This window comes from Thamnophis elegans, chromosome 4 (genome assembly GCF_009769535.1).
Source record: "Thamnophis elegans isolate rThaEle1 chromosome 4, rThaEle1.pri, whole genome shotgun sequence".
Taxonomy (NCBI): Eukaryota; Metazoa; Chordata; class Lepidosauria; order Squamata; family Colubridae; genus Thamnophis; species Thamnophis elegans.
The window spans coordinates 96,623,238-96,645,418 of NC_045544.1; the positions used below are offsets into that span (position 1 = coordinate 96,623,238).

At 36.2% G+C, this 22,181-nt stretch overlaps 1 protein-coding gene across 2 annotated transcripts in view; it reads right to left on the reverse strand.

Moving 5' to 3' along the window:
* SRBD1 (S1 RNA binding domain 1) overlaps positions 1 to 22,181 on the reverse strand; it is a 151,352-nt gene that overhangs the window by 18,018 nt on the left and 111,153 nt on the right. For both annotated transcript variants that reach the window (XM_032216369.1, XM_032216370.1), the window contains one exon: positions 1,047 to 1,153. In XM_032216369.1, the coding sequence (XP_032072260.1) occupies positions 1,047 to 1,153 (107 nt within the window). The remainder of the gene's footprint in view (positions 1 to 1,046; positions 1,154 to 22,181) is intronic.

Sequence of the window (22,181 nt, forward strand, 5' to 3'; positions counted from 1 at the left end):
AAAAGTTTTAAGAGACTGCAGAGAAACTCTGAATTATCTGAATTATCTGCATTATAAATTTGCACAGGAAAGTTATCTGAGCCTGAGTTAAATTTATCAGGAGGAACTCTAATAAAGAAAGCAAATTGTGGAAACTAGAGACATTATTCTAGGATAGTTTGAGAGACTGCACAGCAGCACCTCACCAGATCCTAATGACATCCACCTAAGAGCTCTCAAAGAATCTCAGAGGTGAAATTGTTTAATCCCTCAGAAAAAAAAGAACTAGAGGAATCGAAGGTAACTAACATGTCACCAATTCTAAATTGGGAGATTATAGACCGCTCAGCTTAATATCTATTCCAGGAAAATTGATAGAAATAGGAATAAAAGAAAAAACAACAACTAAGCAGTCAAAGAAACAAGATCTGAATCCCACAAAACTCCTGCCTCAATAAATTGTCCTGTTGACCACTTTGGAAATAGCTTCCTTCTGGCTTACTTGCATCATCTGAGCAAAATACACAGAACAGAGAGCTTTTTAATGGCAGTTTCCCTCCCAAAGTATTGATGCCCCACTTCCTACATTACTAGCTTGTAAAGTGACAAAGATGGTCTTTTCCTGTCATGGGCCATGTCTCATCAGGCTATTATTTTTGAATATTTTTATTTTATATGTATTTTGAATGTATTATATATTTGGTTGGATTTCTTGGTCTGATAGTTATCCTGACTGTTGTGAATGAGGGGAGGATATAAACCCTGAAACAAAGAAATGCATTTTGTAAACTGCTAGACCATAGACAAGCTACAAATGGCTATTTCTGTTTTACCTGTGCTGTGGGTGAAAGGGAGTGGGAAAACATTCAGATGTGCACATTCACTGCTAAGTAATAAAGAAAGGTTTGACGTTATCTGTGGCTCTGCTCGTGGAAGGTGATTCCATTTACAGAACAAATGTTGCAGTCATAGGAATAAAAATAAAAGTACGGTCCAAGGCACTAGTCCAAAGATACAGAACCACTATATGAATTATTTGAGTTTTGAAACTATCTAAGTAAACTCACCTTAATAAAGTTTCTGAGCAGATGTTAATATCGACTCCTACAAAGCTGACACATTCCTCCACCACACTGTCCAGGGTTGCTTTGAGTAGTGTCTGAGATACATCATGCTGTAAATTGGGAGGGGGAGGGAAAGAGAAATCCAATAACACTTGAGTAGTATTTGATTACTGTATGATGGAAACTATTCAGAAATGAGAATTCCAGAGAATGGCAGTATTAATAAAACATTTGTGGGTAGAATATTGACACATAAAAGAACCCAAGAGATGAACATCTGATATACTGCCACTGTTTGTATTGTGGAACTGGTTGAACTCATTTGAATTTATTTTTAAATTGCATATTCCCCCTCTAACCAGTTTGCAAGAACTTCAGATAGGCACCATATATGTGACATACAGCCTATCATGTTTCCATTAGAAACAGAGACTCAACAGGGCCAGCCACATGCCTATTTTATGCAATTTTCTCTAAGAATGAAAAAGAGGAAATGAAGTGTTGGTTTTGCACATGCCAGTTTCCTCTAATGTTCATATTATGACATCAATTTGCAGCAAAGTATTTAAGAGAGTATTCATATTACAAAATTTTACATTCTGTAGATGATAGCAAATAGATTTATACTAAAGTTTTATGGTAAGAATACACAATAGCTTCATAAAACATTAAAAAGAAAATGTGAGAAAACAAATTATCAGTGTTAGCAGCATATAAAAACTGAAATCTTGTAACAGTAATACCTGCTAGATATAAGGTGACAGAGGTTGGGGTTTAAAAATAATGTATAGATTACCAAAATAATTTGCCCACTTTAATCTGTTTTCCACTTCTGCACCATATATTATTAATAATAGTCTGTGTCTATTAATTTATTTCAAAAGCTTTAGAAGAGTAATCTGAATCAAATCTAACCGAAAGCTAAATAATTGGATGCTTTTAGATTATAAATATATCTAAAGAAATGATTTTTGGTTGTTTGATAATCTCAACTCATTATGAACCTAGCTTTCCTAAAACACACTTTAGAATTCCATGACATGAGTTCTGGGCACTTCCTTGGTAACTTTACCTTCATTCCCTTTTCTATATTTGTTGTTTTCAGATTCTTTCTACGCTTTTATATACCCAGATTTGTTTATTTAGCTCTCCTCCATTTTTCTCTCATTGGAACTGTTTCTAATTATGTCCCAAAGGTGCTTTTTCAAGAGGCAACTGGACTTTCTGATTTTTCTTTGAAGGAGTTTTGCTTCTCATCCTAGAAGCTACTTCAGCTCTGATTATATTTGTAATTATGTTTTTCATATTTTCTTCTTTAGTTACTCACACCAATCTTTTTCCAGTTAGTTTCTTCCGCCACTGAATCCTATTTATTAAAATCTGCTTTTTGAAAGTCCAAAGTATGCTTTTGACCATATTTAGCTTTTGCTCTTAATACCAATAACTCAATAGCCATCTTTTCCCCTTATCTCCTTTTCCTCAACTGCCTCTTCCCTGTTGGTTAGCATTAACTCAGATTCTCTTATGTATGTCATACTTCATTTTCTAAGGGCAAGAGTAATCAACTAGATAATATAGGGATTTCCTGGCAGATTCATCCTTGGCAAAGTTTCTTTTGCAACAGATGTCAATGTAATTAAAATCTCCCATCACTATGACTTCATGCTTTTTGAAAAATCACACAAGTGGGCATAGCCAATTGGTAGAAGTATGTTTTGTCTTTCTATTCTAGGAATGCTATCGTATTTTTTGGCACATAAGATGCACCTTTTTCCCTCAAAAAAGAGGCTGATAATCTGGGTGCATCTTATACACTGAATACAGCATTTTTTGTCTCCTGAAACCCTGCCCCTTCAGTAAAATGGCCTGCATAGGCTTTAGGAGGCTTTCAGAGTGCTCCTGGGGGCTGGGGAGGGCAGAAATGAGCGGAAAATGGGCCATTTTTTGCTCAATATTGCCCCCCCCCCAGCCTCCAGGAGTACTCTATAAGTCTCCTAAAGGCTATGTATGCCCTTTATTTGACAAAAAATGGGCCCATTTTCCCCAAAATAAACCGTTTTTGGGTGGTCTGCAGAGTGCAAAAACTTTTTTTTGCTCATTTTTTTGGGGGGGGGCATCCTCCAGGAGCACTCTACAAGCCTCCTAAAGGCTAATCATGCCCTTTTTTTGGGAAAAAGAATGGGCCAGTTTCCCCCAAAATGACCCTTTTTTGGGAGGTTTGCAGAGTGCAAAAACCTTCTTTAAAAATTTGCCTCTTCAAAATCTTGCTGCGTCCTATACACTGGTGCATCTTATACTCTGAAAAATATGGCACATGACTGTGTATCTAACTTCTTATCAGAGACTCATAAGAAATCCCTTCACCAAGTACTGAAGACATGCGCATAATCTTGAAGAGTTTAACAGAACTCACACAAAAAAGGCATTTTTAGGATATCATATTCTCTCTGAGTTATGCATCTCTCCTTTACATCAATTGACTCATGGATCTAATATATATTATTTATCTCTGAGGCCCCTTTGTGTAATTTAATCTTGAAATGTACAGTAAAAACCTGCATATTACAGTTTCAAAATCTAAAATACAACAAATATAATAATAGTGTGAGAATATTCAAATTCTGACAACTTCTGGAGCTAGTAAGAAGTTATTTGGGATATTGACCTCGGGTCAGCTGATAGATCATGACGACAAATTTTTATCATATTTTGTGTTAAGAGGCTATTATTATCTACCAAATATAACACAATGGCATTACAATTACATTTGCTAACAACATTGTTTGGAAAAGCAGCATTTTCAGCTTCCGATATATCTGATATGACAACTTTTTAAATCTTTTAAAGCTAAAAAAATAGATAATTATTTTGGGAGGAAATAATGGGCTATATAAATATAACTGTGAGACAAAAGCTACACTTTTCAGATGGCATTATTATATACCTAGTACTTTGAATCTGACAACCAGACAATGTAAATGGACTCTCCATGCCGTTACTATGACCAAAAGACTGATATTGCAGCATTGCAAGATAAACATATGGGTCCTTTTACTCAATGGATTGAAGCTTGATTGCACTTGCCACCTATGAAAGGAGTGCCCTTATATCTGCATGGGCAAATATAATGAAATATTGGGTGGCTTTATACAAAACACAGGCGATTTAAAATGATAGTTATATAAATCTATGAGTCATATACATGTATTTGAATAATAATGACTTTAGATGGCTATGTTTAATTGTAGCTATTAACTGTTATGATATATTTTACTTTTTGATTTATTTATTTATTTATTAAATTTATATGCCACCCATCTCACTGTCATGCAACTCTTGTACTTCACTTTTAAAAAAAATGTACAATATTTGAATGCACTTTTAATGGTTTCTTTCTTTGATCATTGTATTTTTAAATGCATTTTATTCTTTTTTGTTTTTTGTTTTCATCATGATTTTAAAAACAATAAAAGAATACATAAAGTTAGAACTATTTTTTATCCCTCTCATTTGGCAGGCAGCAAAGGAAGGGAGCTCTGCATAGACCACCTTAGCTTTTCTATCAGAATGGAAAAGGATTTTTATTGGCCATAAATGTGCCTAACAAAATATCTTGAATCAACTTTCTATTTACCTTCTGAAACAGAAATGAAGGTATTTGACAATAAATTCCCTTGAGTTTATACCACACAGCTGGTACTTGACTTGATAGAAGCAATTTTCCTGTACATCTTAAGAAAGAAGGTGTGTATTATTATGATATAAAAAGGAACTGGAAGCTGAATATATTCAAAGAATATGAAATTAGTTTGGAAGGACAAAACTGACTATTTCCCACAAAATAGAATTGTTATAAATCAGTTGCAGTTTCTTAAACACATCAACCCTCTATAATACCTCAATGAGATAGAGGCCTATTGTCCACAAAACATGAACATTTTTTATATGCCCATACAATGAAGGCTAGTCCCCGCCCCCACAAATGATGTCCCCCTCAAACTTTTTGAGATTTTAAAATGTTCTCTATGTCTGTTGTAATGATAATTGCCAAATTCTACACTAGCATTTCCAGAGTAAACACATTTAAAACACATGGTCCAAAATTCTGAAAGAATTCATTAGATGGAAGATAAAAGCATCATCTGTATTCTACTGCAATATAACTACGTGGGGCTGCCCTTAAAGATCACTCAAATTTCAGCTAATTTAAAATGGACCAGCATGGTTAATAATGAGTATGCCACAGAAAGCCCATGTTTCTGCTTCATTGGTTGCCCTGGTTGCCAATCTCCTTCTGGGTACAATTCCAGATGTTAACTATCTGGAAGAGCACCTTTAAAGTCATTCAGTGCATAGGCCCTGGCTATCTGAGGGACCATCTGTCTCCTGGGGCCTATCCTGGTCATGAGTGTCAGTTTGCTCCAGGTCCTCTCGATCAAATAGTGTCATTTAATGGGACTCAGGAAACAGGCCTTCTCTAATGCAGCACTTGCTCCCTGAAAGTGTACACCCTCTTTTCCACCTTTGTTGAAATGCTTCTTTAAAATGTGGATTTTCCCTCAGGCTTTGGGCTAGGGTGGGTGTTATAGACATATGTATATTTCATTGCTATGTCCACACATCATGGATCTTTATTATATTGCTTTTTCTTTTTTCTTTTTAGGGTTGTAAACTGCTTATAGTTGTTATATAGTTGGGTATACATGTGAATTATAATCATAATTTATAGTTTCATAGTCAAATTAGATGAGAATGAATTATATTCTAAGCAATCTAAACTATAATTCCATTTTTTTTCTGTAAGGTGTATCTTCTAGGTGAGTATTGGATGAGTATTTTCTCCCAGCAAGAACTGCATTTCCAAAAGAATGGGCAGGATCATGTTAATACAATGATTCATTTAGCCATGATTTTTGAAAATACACTTTTTATTTTGCCCTTTGAATTTTCTCACATTGGAGATCAATTATGCCATTTTAAACATCTCTGTTTTCCAATAGGTCACATATTTTAATTCATGTTAGTTCCTATCAGGACATATAAATGATAGGAATGGGGATAATATTTGAACATAGTTCAATTGCTGAATAACAAGCCAACAACTGCAGTTTTCTTAACATGATGCATTCTGAAATCCTAATATATATTCATGCAGTATTTCTCTCTACCATTCTTTATAAATCTTGAAATTTCATTATATGCTTTCACCATGTACTCACTGCTATTTCTGTCACACTGCCCACTCACCCAATTGTTTATTTTGTTATGTAATTTTGAGGAGTGACTTGATTCTCTGGTAAAGTAATTTGGTTAACAAAGCACAAAAGAGAGCCGGAGAGACAGAGAGCAAGGAATCCTTTGAAAGAGAGAGTTATTTATGTATTTTGCACTACAAAAAAGTGTTATTGCCAGTATGTCGCAGGTTTGATTAACAAATGCATGCAGCTTAATACCTGCTATAAAGCTCTCATACTTCATTTAAGAAAGAAGCAACCACAAGTTCCTAACAGTGAACAGATAACAGCTGTACCAGATGGAACCGGTACCTGCTATTTATCTATGCAAAATGGAGTTTTGTGCCAGCAGAGAAAACTTCACATATTTAGATGCAAACAATGGGATTCTTCTTTCAACTTCATCTGAAAAGAGTCCAAACTCTGATTCCTGCAATAATATAATTAAGCATAATACTGTCTTACAGTTTTTCAGTTTGCTAATATTTTGCAAAATATTCATAATGGACAAGAACAGTAGAATATTTTAGTATTCTTATGCTAGAGTTCAGTTATGACAGCACAAAGACTTCAATTTATCTGATGCATTACTTTTCATTCTTATCCATCCAAAAGCAGTCATTCCCTTTGAACATAATTTAGCACTTGTAGAGATTAAAAAAAACCCTAACACCTTATTCTTGGAGTATGGAGAATGGAGAGACTTAGCCACCTTCCAAATTGTTATCAATTATCTTAAATGAGAAATGCTAAAGTTAGGAAGTCACATATACTAAACAACTAAAAGAACAATGATGACAATCTTGGAGATGATCTTCCATTTCCAAAATGTCAAATGTTACAAAATAATGGAACATAATACATGTGACTTTCTGACAGTGGAACTATGTACCTTTAAAAAAGGCAATATCCAGAGTATATTGTTATGCCAACAACACATTTTCTAAGTTTGGTTGCACATATGATTTGGGCTTTTGTATATTTTAAGGCTATCATAAGCAAAACAGGGAATCTTGAGATCACTGAAATGTCTGCTTACAATTGCAGCAATAAAAACAACACTATTATACATTGTGATTAATCATCAAAGAGACCAGATTTTAGAATTACACTTTAACACTTAAGCTACATAACTAGCAGCTTGTAAACCTGGTTTTATTATTGTTTTCCTTTGAAGTTATTCACTAAAGTCTGAAGAAATACTGTAAGAAATTTTGGGTTGCATGGATACTGCTTTACATTATTTCCATGACAAATTTGCCATCTTAATATGCAAAATGGGGATGATGAATCTATGTTCACAAACCACAAGGTAGGCATCCATGCTTAATTCAACTAAGTTTCCTGCCTAAGCAGGAGGTTGGACTAGAAGACCTCTAAGGTCATTTTGAACTGTTATTCTATTCTATTCTATTCCATTCCATTCTTGATAACTTACACTTCAAGTAATGAATGAAATATTATATTAGCCATCTTCCAGACAAAATTGGAAGACAGAGTCAGAGAGTGTTGACCTTCAGAGAGTGAAGAAATATCATCTTTTTCTTTCATACTTGTATGATAAAGTGGAATATATATATATATATATATATATATATATATATATATATATATATATATATATATATATATATATATACACATATACATATACATATACATATACATATACATATACATATACATATACATATACATATACATATACATATACATATATATATATATATATATATATGTTATATTTAGGCTGATAAATAAATAAAGGGAGACTAGTATAGATCTATTTCAAGCTATTTAGCTCTCATCAGCTAGCCATACCCAAGTTTTTGGGTATACTTGGGCATACCAGGGGTTGTGACTTTAAGTGTATATATATATATATATATATATATATATATATATATATATATATATATATATATTTGCAATAACTTTACAAATACACATGAAGATTAGAATTTAAATAGAAATATAAGGCAATTCACCAGGTGAAGGACATAATGGCTAGTGATGCATGAAGTTTAGTCAATACATGAAATTTTGCATATGAGTGGACCAGTGGTGGGCTTCAAAATTTTTTAGAACCTTTTCTGTAGGTGTGGCCTGCTTTGTGGGAGTAACTTGCTGGCCATGTGACCGGGTGGGAGTGGCTTGCCAGCCATGTGACCGAGTGGGAGTGGCTTGCCAGCCATGTGACCGAGTGGGAGTGGCTTGTCATGTGACCAGGTGGGCATGGCCAACTTATAAAATGTGATGAAACTCACTTAATAATGCTCTTGCTTAGCAAACCAAAATGTTGGCTCAGAAACTCTGGCATTTGAAGCACACAAGTCTTAAATCTGTCAAGTTACAAGACCCTTGCACCCCTAACCCTTTAGAAAAAAACCCCAGGGGTGTTCAAACTTGACAGCTTTAAGACTTTAAGGTTTAGATAGGACTCTTAGAGGTGGGCAGGGCGATTGGTGATCCAGCCAATCAGTGAACGGTGGGCGGGCCAAGTGTGGTGCGGACGGGCAGGGGGAGGGAGCTGGAACCGGTTCTAAATGGCATGGTAGATTTGTGGAACCTCTTCTATAGAGGAGGTTAGAACTGGTAGGAACCCATCCCTGGAGTAGACTGAATGGTGGACAACAAACATTTTCAACACTTTCATGTGGAATTAATCAATGGGCGAGGGAGGGGAAGGACTGTACATTTCAAAGAATACATTACTGAAAATTCTGACTATAAATTTTAATTAATGGGAAAATATAGTCCTCTGATGTTTGATAAAAGAGTTTTACTTCAACATTCTCCTTTGAAGATTTTTTTTAAAAAAATACAGAAGGGGGCAAATTAGGGATCCCCCCTCCCCAGTTTGTACTTTTACTGCTTCATTTGCTGGCTTTTCAAAGTAAATTCCTGTTTGTTTCTTGTAGCAGTGTTTCTAGTGTTGATACCTGAAAATATCCCCAGAGGCCAAAAGAAAAAAATCAATTTTTATTTCAATCAATCAAAACTTTTGACAAACCTGAAAATACTATTACATTTCAAATTGTGTTCTGGATTATTAATCTCTGTTGAATTTACCTTAAGCATTTATTTGAAACAAAATGAAACACTATCAATCCATATGTCTTGAGTATAACTGCATTTGCTGCTTACAAAATAAGCAGTGGAACTGAATTCAAATTCAAATACTATACTACTATATAAATGTATATTTGATATACCATTCTAAGAAGGCGAGAGGGAAAGAGACTATTCAAACAGTCTCATCATCTTTGTTAAATATTTTTAATTCCTACTTGTTATTCATTGCAAATTTGTTGGCACTGTAAAATTGGGACTGATGACCTTACCACTAAGGATAATTTAAACAACAACAAAAGTATACACAAAGTCAACTGTAGAAGATTTGATTTACAAAACGCCAGATTTAGTCCTTGGTATCTCTAGGTAAACAAAGGATAAATGCAATGGGAAAAATATTCTAACTGCTACCAATACTATTAGAAAATCTGACTTTAAGCAAAATGGACAAGCATTCTGATGACAATGATATTGTATTCAGCCATTTTTTGAGTTCCTAACACTCATTTGGTTCTCCAACTCACTGCCAAGTTGGAAAGGATTTTGTTCTGTATCTCCAAGTACTAATTTTGTGCCATAAAATTGTTGTCAACAATGAGAATCTATCCTCAATCTGGTATTTCAGGTTTAGAGGCAGCATCTGGGCTCTACATGGGGTTGCCCTTGAAGTGCATCCGGCGACTGCAGTTAGTCCAGAATGCAGCCGCGCGAGTGATAGTGGGCGCACCGCGGTTCGCCCACGTTACACCTATCCTCCGCGAGCTGCACTGGCTACCTGTCGGTCTCCGGGTGCGCTTCAGGGTACTGATGACCACCTTTAAAGCACTCCATGGTGGTGGATCTGGGTACTTGAGAGACCGCCTTCTGCCGATTACCTCCCTCCGACCGATTAGATCACACAGACTGGGCCTCCTCCGAATCCCATCCGCCAGTCAATGTCGACTGGCGACTACACGGAGGAGAGCCTTTTCTGTTGCAGCTCCGACCCTGTGGAACGATCTCCCCGTCGAGATCCGCACCCTCACCACCATCCAGACCTTTCGCGCAGCCCTCAAGACCTGGCTCTCCCATCAGGCCTGGGGATAGGTTCCCAATTTACCCGCCCGAGTGTTGACTGTTGAATGAAAGTTGTGTTTTATTATTTTTCTTTTGTTCACATTTTGTTTGTTTTTTGATATTGCACCCCCTTCCCCGTGATTGTAAGCCGCCCTGAGTCCCCTCAGGGAAAAGGGCGGCCTATAAATCTTAATAAATGACTAAAATGACTAAAATCTTTCCCAAGGCCTTTATATTTGCAGTAACAGCTTCTGGGTTAGCATATTTCTTGACTATTATTTCTTGACTTTTAATGGTTAATCCTAAAAGGTAGAAGCTATGCATCACTTTGATATCTTCTTTGTCAATTCAATTCAATGTCAATCTCCAGGTGGGGTCCTTAGAATAGTCAATTACCTTTTGACAATGCTAGCCCTCTCTAGATACACCGAGAAGGATGGTAATCCCAGAGAGCTGTTGCCTATCAAAGTAGACAATATAAAACAATAGAGCACTCATATCATTTGAATTGATTTATTTCTGTGATTTTCATGCTGCTTCAATTTGACCAATGATGAACATCTAAAAATCAAAATAGTGGATAAAAAAATACAACTAACTAAATCAATGTAAGGAGAGAACAATCACAATATCCGTATTTTGCAACTTTTTCCCCCTTAAAAGAGGGTGAAAATTTGGGTGCGTCTTATACACCGAATATAGCCCCACCCACCCACCAGCCCCCACCCTTTGGCCTCTGTCTCCCAGCAATTTACCTCTTTGCAGCAAAGGGGGACTTGCAGTGGCTTCAATAGCAATCCCTGCAGCCTCTAACAGCTGAAGATTGGGAGAAATTGAAACCGAAACTAGCGGTTTGCTCCACATGGCAAACTGTTGGGAGACAGTTTTTTTTTTCTTGTGCTAATCAGGATGCTTGCTACAAGGAGGTAATTCAACAACTATAAATGCCTATAGAATGTTCAAATTATTAGACTTATTTTTAAAGACTGCTTTATTATTGTTCTAGACAACTTAACAAAATTGAGAACCTTTTTAAATGAATGCTTGATCTGAAGACGCCCAGTGCTATTGTTTTAAAAAGTTCTATTCTTTTAAATAGCAGAGAATAACTATACTTCCAGAAAGTACATTTTAACCGCATCTGTACAAGTATAGTCTGAAATATAACACTAAAAACAGTGTATATTGTCTGTACCGGAGTCCTTTCGGGATTGGGCGGCATATAAATTTTAACAATAAATAAATAAATAAATAAATAAATAAATACTGTTTGTTGCAGGGAGGCAAATTGCTGGGAGGCAGAGGCAGATATTTTCCCCTTGTTTTCCTCCCCAAAATCTAGGTGCGTCTTATACTTCGGAGTGTCTTATACTCTGAAAAATATGGTAATTACAATCTCGTCAAACCATATCATTGTGTATATTCAAGACAAATATCCCAAGGTCACGAGGTTTCTGAAGTTCACTGCTTCTTAAATAACATTAGAGATTGGAATAATCTTATCTTTGGGGGCAAATTATCCAATAGAATTGGAACCTATAGAATATACTTATTTTAAAACCTGTTTTTGGATTTTCCAACAGATGAGTAGTCTCTTTACATCTTCTTACAAGGCATACAGATTCCATGTGGAGTAAGAAGTCATCAGATCCCAAATTTTGATTTGCAGCTGGAAACAAGCTAGCAGCCAGTGAGACTTCTGTTACGCACATGTAATAGAGCAGTAATGGGTTTGACCTCTTAAAAAGCCAACAACAATATTCTGCACTTGTTAGGAATGTCTAGGTATTTAAGAATATCCACATGTAGAATGAATTGTAATGGTCATATTGAGAGATAACTTGGGCATACACACAGTCATATTTGAATAGTTACACAATATATTTAAATAAGTAACATACATATTAGAAAATTGATAACATAAAATTTAAAATATCAATGAACTACTTTTTTGATCAAATACATATTGTGTAAAATATAATTTGAACGTTTACATTTTTAAAAATTAAAATATAAAAATACAATTAATCATTGCTCGCTCCCTCAAAGTTTCAAGTGCACAGACATATAATCTCAAATTAATCTTATTAAGAAAGATTTATCTAAATATAGTATCTCTGGAGATATATCTGGAAAAACAAATTCAAATTCAATTCAAACATATATTTATATCTATAGACAATGTTAGCCCTAAATTTGTAGAAAAGAATAGCATTCCAAGTGAGCGGTTTTGGGGCACTTAAACCTTTCTTAATTACAGAAACATTTCTGCAGTATAAGGCATCAACTAATTTTCTACAGTATTTACCATATTTTTCAGAGTATAAGACGCACCAAGGTTTTGAAGAGGCAATTTTTTAAAAAAATAGGTAGGTAGATAGAGGGATAGAGAGGGAGAGTAAGAAAGACAAATACAGTAGGTAGATTGGTAGAGCGAGTAGCAGGGGTGGGTTTCAACTGGTTCGTGGCGGTCCCCGCGAACCGGTTGGTCGGCGAACCTGGAAGTAAGTAACTTCCGGGAACGGCGAAGGGCCCACCCACCCGCCTGCGCTCCTTACCGGTCTTTGAAGGCTTCTGCGCTTCCACGCAAGCGCAGGGCTCATACAGCGCCTGCGCGATTCTCCGCGAGCAGCTGGATGGCACATACAGCGCCTGCGTGATTCTCCGCGAGCAGCTGGAGCATCGCGCAGGCGCTAAGACACATGCGTGGACTGCACACGTGCACGAGGACGCCGCCGGCCCCGTTCCAACTGAACCGGTTGGAACGGGATTAGCAACCCACCACTGCCGAGTAGGTAGGTAGATAAAGGGATAGAAAGAGAGAGAGAAATACAGTAGGTAGATAGGGAGAGAGAAAGTAGGTAGTTAGATAGATGTTTCCACGTATATTTATCCATGTGCTGGAGAAGGAAATTGCTGACAAACCTTAAGACTTTGTTTCTGCTGGCACAGCACTTGATCAATTCTCATCAGTTAAAGAGCTTTCCAAAAGAAAAAAAAGTTTTTGTACTCTGCAAACCTCAAAAAAAATTTTTTTTTAAAATACAAAAGGCATGAAGAGCCCGGGGGGGGGGCTTGCAGAATGCTGCTGGGGCCTGGGGGGCAAAAAACAGCCCATTTTTGGCTCATTTCTGTCCTCACCAGCCCCCAGGACCCCTCTGAAAGCCTTCATAAGGCTATGCACGGCCATAGCCTTATGAAGGGGCAGGGCTTCGGGAGGCAAAAAATGCTGTATTTGATGTATAAGACACCCAGATTTTCAGCCTCTTTTTTAAGGAGAAAAGATGCGTCTTATACTCCAAAAAATATGGTATTTGTTCCTGTACTGTACAAATCCAAGCAGGAAAGTCTTGCAGTAGTGCCCGCATTCTGCCTGTCACATAAAGGTGTGAATGACTGCACAAAACATATATTATACATGCTATATACCTTGTGCAGGTGAGAAATATATCACTACATTCAGGTAATAACCCACAACCATTTCAGGAGGCTGATGAGCCAGTTATCTAATTAGGCAATTTGTTTCATGGACCTAGTCTGTTCAGTCTAATAACTCATAATTGCAACATCCATTAAGTAATATGACTGTTTTTAATTATTTAAATCACTTAATTACTTAAATTACAACATATTCAAGCCAACCTATAGCCAAACTTTGGATCCTTTTCCCATATTTCCAGCCAAACCGTTTTTCATTGCAGATACCATTGGCCCCAGCCAGAATGGGCAATGTTTAGGGATAATGGGATTTGTAATGAACCCAGATTTTATTGATCACCTGTAATTATTATATAATATGCATATACTGTAAGCTCTTGACACTAAAAAACTGAAAATGAATGTTGTTTATTTATTTGATTTACACCCCACATTTATTTTTGTACAATTCCAGATGGTATACATAATGTTTCCACCTCCTATTTTCTCTACAGAAAACTTTCAAGAGAACATCAAACTATATCTGACCCTTAATTCCCAAATAAATATTTCTCTGGCTCCCTGGCTTGAATTACAATATGTCTCAAAAAGAATAGTGTGAACTGAGAGGTAAAAGTAAGACAAAGAAACTTGAAGTTTCTCTGAGGAGAACATACAGTTTGATCAAAAGTATTCAACTGATAATGTTTAATTAACAACAGTATGCTTTAACTGCAACTGGAATGCAAGCATCTTTCTGGGGTAAATTTAAGGGAAGATAAAATGCTGATTAAGTTGACTCTTCAGTTGTGAGTGTATATGTACTTTAGCTTCAGTAGATTACATTAACAGTCCCACATGGTCTTTTGGAGCTAGAGATTAGTTCTTCCTTATTTATCTATAGTATTTAGCAGCATCATGTTGTAACAGTTCAGAAAAAGATCTGAGTTCAAATAATATATATGAAGTTTGTGATCAAGTCACAGCTTGCCTCTTTCAAAGACAGTATTAAGAACCACCATATATGATACTGCCTGGAGTTCTGAGGTTTTCTACATGAAAGGAACATAGAGTTCAAATATATAGCTCACTAATTTTTTTAAAATTGTAATAGCTAGAATCCAGCAGAACCTACACATACAATTTAAGTTTAGTTTCCTCAGAAGTATTTTTAAAGGATCAAATAGTGATCCTCCCAAACATTCAGTTGTCTTAACTTAGCAAACATTCAAAGATACTATGATGCTGGAAAAGTAACCTTATGATTGGTCCTTGCATTTAGAACCATCACAGCATCCACACAATCATGTGATTGAGATTTCAGCACCTTGAAACTGGTGGGCAGTTATGTCAATTACTTAATGACAGAGTTTCTGGTTCTAAGCCTCATGTGTTATATGAAGGAAAGGAAAGGATTCTCACATGTTTAGTAATATTTGTAAATCTTCAAAGGTGGCGTCATTTCTTTGTTCTGTTCCTATTTAAGTAGTTCTTATTATTTATTTGGCGGGGGTGAAATAAAAAAGAGATCATGAGAAGAGAAGATAGAATAAACTATCCAATAGCATCTAGAGCACAGGTGTCAAACTCGCTGTGTGACGTCAACGTGACCTCTTAAAAAGTGGCATATTTTGACATTTTTTCCTTTGTGGTGCTGGGTTGGGCCTGGTCTATGCATGATGTATCTGGCCCACGGGCCACCAGTTTCACACCCCTGATTCTGGAGAATGATGTTTTCTACCATAGAAGAAACTTTGATTAAGTGCTAAGGATTTAAAATGTCTAAAACTAATTGCAATGACTACATGCTTTTGTATTTTGAGAACAGAAAATTATTTATTGGTAGTGCAAAGTTTTTATATGAATGAAGATGCAGATTCAGGTTGGTTACATCTAAAAACAAGAGTTAGGTTGGGGGATTATTTAGATCCATGAAGGAGAATAGAAAACTGAAGACAGATTAGTGATTAGACTCAGCGTAAGAACCTTAATAGATTTATCTGAAATGGGAGCTGAAAAAAATCATATAAAGCATGTTTTAACAGCAGCATATATTTATTATAAAAACCTTTCCGCCTCTGCTCCATTATATCTTAGTTTTTATTGTTTGCTTGCTTTGATCAGTTTAACAATCTAAAAATAATATTGTGAAATAAAATAGTTTTTCTAATTAAGAGCAGACATAAAAGTACCCTGTTTTCCTGTAAATAAGACCTTCCCAGATAGTAAGCCCAATGGGGCTTTTGAGCGCATGTGCTAAAATAAGCCCCCCTCTGAAATTAAGCCCTTCTTAAAAATAATGCAACATAGCAGCAGTCATGAGGTGACCATGCTCGCCGCCTCCTGCATCTCAAATATAATAAAACCTCCCAAAAAATAAGGCCAAGTGCTTATTCCGGGGGTCAAAAGAAAATAAGACCCTGTCATATGGTAATATGCATATTTTTCACTAAAAATACCTACATGTTTTTATTGATGGAATTTTATACAATCTCTACAGGAGTATAGTTTTAATTTTAATTCATACTTTCATGAATTTTAAAGGAAAAAATAAAAGTGCAATATTAATAAACACATACTTGAAATACCATCTATGATATCGTTAATAAATTGGGGCGGAGCCTGGATGCCGTGACGAGACGACGTGCAATCTCAAAGCTCTGAGATTGCACTCGATATTTTTATTGCTGGGGGGTTCCAGCGGACCTAAATCATCCTGAAGAGATGTGAACAGGAAGATTACATCTTGCTGATCTCGGGGATATCGCAAAATCTCTGAGAAAAGCAGGTCCAAAGTCTTCTGCTGGCAGCAAAAATTCCAGTCTTTCAAGTCTGACAAAGTCAGGGCAATTTGGAGTGTTTAGCTGGTAAGAAACTTTTATTGTTTAAAGAAAAACGGACTGCCTAAATTTTTTTTTACAACTAACTTAAATCAAAGAATAGAAGAACTTAGCGGCGATTTTGATCTTTCTAATGGTTCTGGACAGTGATTATCTTACTTTTTAAATGTTATTTACATGGATTGTTTCTAAATAAACCTTTTCAAATGGATGGATTACATCTTGACACTTTTATTGCTTGGCTGTTCTGGCTTAAGATCTGATAAGATTGTACAGCTGTTCCTTTGTAGTTTGTTTTCTCTTGCGAGTCTTTCAGTTTTGCTGAGCTTTTAAGAAAAAATACAACTGCGTATAAACATGGTGTCTCTTCAAGCATCTCTCCAAGTGATACTTTCAGCTTTGAAGAGGATGTTTGATACAGAGGAAAGATTTGAGAGAAAATTGGATTATCTGGTGTATTTGGCAAAAAATTGTGATGAAAAAACTGAGGATTGTCATCAAATACAAAATAAGAAGATGGAAATTCAAAAAATTGAAATGGAAAACGGAGATAAAGAATTTGAGCTTGTTGATATTCGTGACAATTGGTTTATTTCTGAGGGAGGAAAGAATGGAATATTTGAAGAGGAGTTAAATGGAGAGAAAATTTACTTCGAAGGACAGGACATAGAAGGAGAAGAAACCACTAAAGAACTTATGGACTATGAAATACTATTTGCAAAACATTTGATAACACTGCTGAGAATTAAAGACAAGCTGATAAAGGAAACAAAAGGAGGGCGTCAATATTATATGAGAGATACCACAAACAAGAAGGTGCAAAGATCACTTCGTATGGACTTTTTCAAAAAGATGTTTGGAGAATTGAATGCACAAATGGCAGTAGATATAAGATTGTTCTGTTATTGGAGAGATACAGGTTGATAGATGGAAGAGTATAATTCAAAATTAGCTAAACTTAGCTAAATCTATTGGTAATAGGTATAGTTAAATAAAAATTGATAATGATAGTAATGTATACAATGTTGAGCTGTTATGATAAGTAATATTGGATATGAGAAGGGAAGGTTAGAAATATTTTTGGACTATATATAAAGATTATTAATAACAATAACAAAACTATATACAGTTAAGTTTTTACTAATAGGGGGAAAATGTTATGATATAGGATATAGTTAAATAAAGAAAGGATAATGATAATAAATTATATACATGGAGGATTAGAAAATTTTGGTATTAAATATTATGGATGTTTAGCTAAAACAGGATTTGAGGATTTAATGTTAATGGAGGATTTTACAAATAAGTAAATGAAATGCCAGCATGTGGCTATGTATTGAATTTTGGTATACTTAAGGATGAAGGATGTTTAAATAACTGTAGTGAAATAAAAGTGGAGGTATGATGATGTTAATATAGTAAATATTTGAGTTAAGATATTGAATTAATATGAATTATATTTGATGACGGTGGAAGATATGCACAAAAGCTTTTTGTAACCAGCTGATATACTTTCTACAATATATGTTTGTTTTGAAAATAAATAAATAAAAAAAATTAAAAAAAGATATCATTAATCAATTGCATCCAACTGAAGTTTGTGTGAGCATTGTGTTTCTGATAAGCTTGAAATCCCCAGCATCATCTTAATATATAATAGGAATAGATTTCCATTCATTGCTGATTGGTTTGCAATGTGCGTTTGCACATTCACACGGACACACAGACACTAGTGGTGGTATTCAAATTTTTTTACTACCAGTTCTGTGGGCATGACTTGGTGTGGCTTGGTGGGCATGGCAGGGGAAGGATACTGTAAAATCTCCATTCCCTCCCCACTCCAGGGGAAGGTTACTGAAAAATCCCCATTCCCTCCCGATCAGCTGGGACTTGGGAAGCTGAGAATAGATGGGGGCGGGCCAGTCAGAGGTGGTATTTATTGGTTCTCCAAACTACTCAAAATTTCCGCTACCAGTTCTCCAGAACTGGTCAGAACCTACTGAATACCACCTCTGACACATACCAATTTGAATCAAATTGTTTTGAACAATGAACAGGAAAGCTGGAGTTTCTTTAGGAAGCCTTCTCATAAACCATTAGCTTACCCAGAAGCACATGATAAAATAGGTTAGTTATAACCCTCTCATCTTCTTCCAATTTTGCCTAAATATACATTTCAGTGATAAAATTTATGTTGCATTTTCTACTTTTAAGATTTACTTTTTTTTCTTCCAGGCAAGTTCAATTAAGTCATAACTGTGTTATCCCCCTCAGGCTTCTGAATGTAATGTTCTCGAAGGGAAGAATATTAAATAGTATTCCAGAAGTTTAAAGACCTGGCAGCTATAAAAAATAAATATCTTCTTACAGCTGCTTCCAAAATCAAATCTACTAAACTCTAGTAATAGTAGAGAAATTAAGCCTTCTAAATCTTTGTTCAAGAGCTTCCTTATGCAATGGTTATAATACCTAAAGTTTTGAGTGTCATTAGCAAATTACATGCTAAACATTTAAATCATAAACTGCAAAACTGAATAAAGGCAGAGGGTATAATTCAAGAGAAGTAGACAGGATTAAGAATAGGGAGGTCAACAATAGACCATATATTGGTGTTCTACCTTGTCTTTCACACACAAAAATTACCCATAAAAATATTCTTCCAACTTTGTGGCCTTTCTAAATTTTAAATATACCCTCAATTCAGTTTCCAGAAATATAAAAAATTAAAAAAACAACTCTTGATAGGCACCTCGTTTTTTTTCTGATATAGAAATTATATTCCGACACCACCATAAGAATGAAGTACAATCGCCAAGGGTCTCTCTCAATTATAGTAAGTATTGAAACTCCTCTCTTCAATGATGGTCCTACTTTACACTTCTTTAGACTGCCACACTCCTAAACAAGCAGGATGCAAAATCTTTATGCTGCTGCCGCTACCATTTATTATTCCACTATTACAGCTGAAAGAGCAATGGCAAGAAGTTCTATTATTTAAGCACTTCTTCTACATAAGCAGAGAACAATTAATCCAGCCAGCATTTAAAATTTCTGAGGCCAAATCTTTGATCCAATCCTTTATAATGTACAAATCCTATGCGGAAAGGATGCATTGGAATCAGGAGAAACCAAATTCTTCAGACTGATCCTCACTGCATTCAGTGCAACAACAAACACACAGTAAAGGCTTGAGTCAGAAATACCCACACTCCTGGTAAGAGCCTGGAGGATGATGATAAATTATTGGTTGAAAATCCAATTATTTCCAGTTGGTCTGACATCTTTAAGATTCAATTTTCCTTTTCCCTGGAAATGGACCATGGAGCAAAAGTTGGTATTATACAGGTTTCCCATGCATTCCTAATTTATTTAGGGCAAGTTAAACAACTCCTCATTGTTGAAAATATATCCCCTTTAAGCCTATTATTAAGGCTTAAAAACTAGTCATTCCAATGTGGCAGAATAAATATAGTACTGGGGAACTAGTAAAATACTTAAAGAAAATCTAACGTTCTCCAAGTTGAGGTTAGCATTCTTCAAAGCCAGGCATAATATCTTAACAACTGCATTTTATGCAAGGCAGATACTCCAAAACTCCATTAAGCAAGAGTACCTGGCCATGTGATCAAATTTATTTCTCACATTATTGCACTGTAAATTCTACAGGGATGTTAAGTCTGCTTATATTTTGCCCCTAATATGTAAATTCATGGGGAAACTGTCTGGTTTTTCCAGACAGTATGTGAATCATCTTCTAGATGATTTGAAATCCTTTTATCACTTGTGCAGCAGTCAAATTCTGTGTTGCCACAATGAAAATAAGGCATTGGACATAGGAATAACTATTTCTATTTTATTCATCAGTTCAGGTTTATTATGCATTCATTATTTTATTTTAGATATGTATTTTTATTTCATTGATTGTAATATTTTAGATTTATCCTTGTTAAGGTGCTAATTATTGTGGAGTGGAAATGCTACCATATAGTGGTTTTTTCCTAAATAATTACATAGTGAATGGTGAAATACTCTAGGCAGTCCTACCATAGTATTCAGTATGAAGCTAAAAACAAAAGTTCATTTCACTTGGCATCCTGTTATCCATCTTAATTAATAACATGCCAATAGCAGCCCAACTAATGAAAGAAAACAATCTGTTCTGATGTTGGTCCTCATCAATCAATACTCAGTGGCACACCTTCGGTAAACCATGGGATTATATAAAGTATGAGTGGCAACCAGTGATGGGTTCCGGATCCCGTTGCAACCAGTACTCTGCGATGTGGCCGGGCTTCCACCACGTGCACGTCAGTGGTGGGTTTCAAAAATTGTTGGAACCTACTCTGTGGGTATGGCCTCCTTTGTGGGAGTGGTTTGCCATCCATGTGACCGGATGGGAGTGACTTGCCGCCCATGTGACTGGATATGAAATTATGAATTAGTACTTAGCAGTTAGCAGTTAGACTTATATACCGCTTCATAGGGCTTTCAGCCCTCTCTAAGCGGTTTACAGAGTCAGCATATTGCCCCCACAGTCTGGGTCCTGCCTTCGGAAGGATGGAAGGCTGAGTCAACCTTGAGCCGGTGAGATTTGAACCGCCGAACTGCAGCTTAGCAGTCAGTTGAAGTGGCTGCAGTACTGCACTCTAACCACTGCACCATCTCGGCTCTTTTTAGGTCGGTCCAAGTAGCTATTCAGAAACTTTGGCATTGAAGCATGCAAATCTTAAAGCTGTCAAGTTACAAGATCCTTGCCAGTGGTGGGTTTCAAAAATTTTTGGAACCTCTTCTGTAAGTGTGGCCTGCTTTCCGGGTCCACTGGTGGAACCTCTTCTAACCGGTTCGGTAGATTTGACGAACTGGTTCTACCGAATAGGTGCGAACTGGTAGGAACCCACCTCTGGTGCACGTGCACTAAGCGCGCATGAGTACCCACCACCTGTGATGCTCCAGCTGCTCGCAGGCACTGTATGGTCCATGCACAAATGGCCCGGTTGGGTCAAATATAGGTAGGATGGCGGGCGGGCGGGCCCTCCGGAACACTGTACCGGAATGGTACCTGGTACACCCAGCAGGCATTGGTATGCCCATACCAGGGCGTACTGGGCGTAACCTACCACTGATGGCAACCTAATGCAGTTCAGATATTTTGGATTGGAACCCCTAAAATACCTTGTCATCTATGGCTCTTATACCCAATTTTCTGTGGGGGCGGGGGATGGATGGATAGACTGGTAAGGATATACCAGGGTACCCAATAATCATACAGCCATTATGAAAGATAGCCATTGATATTGTTAATAACCCATTTCACATTCTAATATATCATTTGGGACTAAGCATTTTACAGAAGTAACGCTAAATAATATTTTGTAGGCTAGGAAAAATTGTGAATTTTCATTATATCAGCCATGCCCACAAATACATAAAAATATTGGCTATTTTATTTCTTAAGTTTCATATCTTCTTTCCTTATAAAAACAATTCCAAAACATTTTTCCTGCCAAAATTTGAAC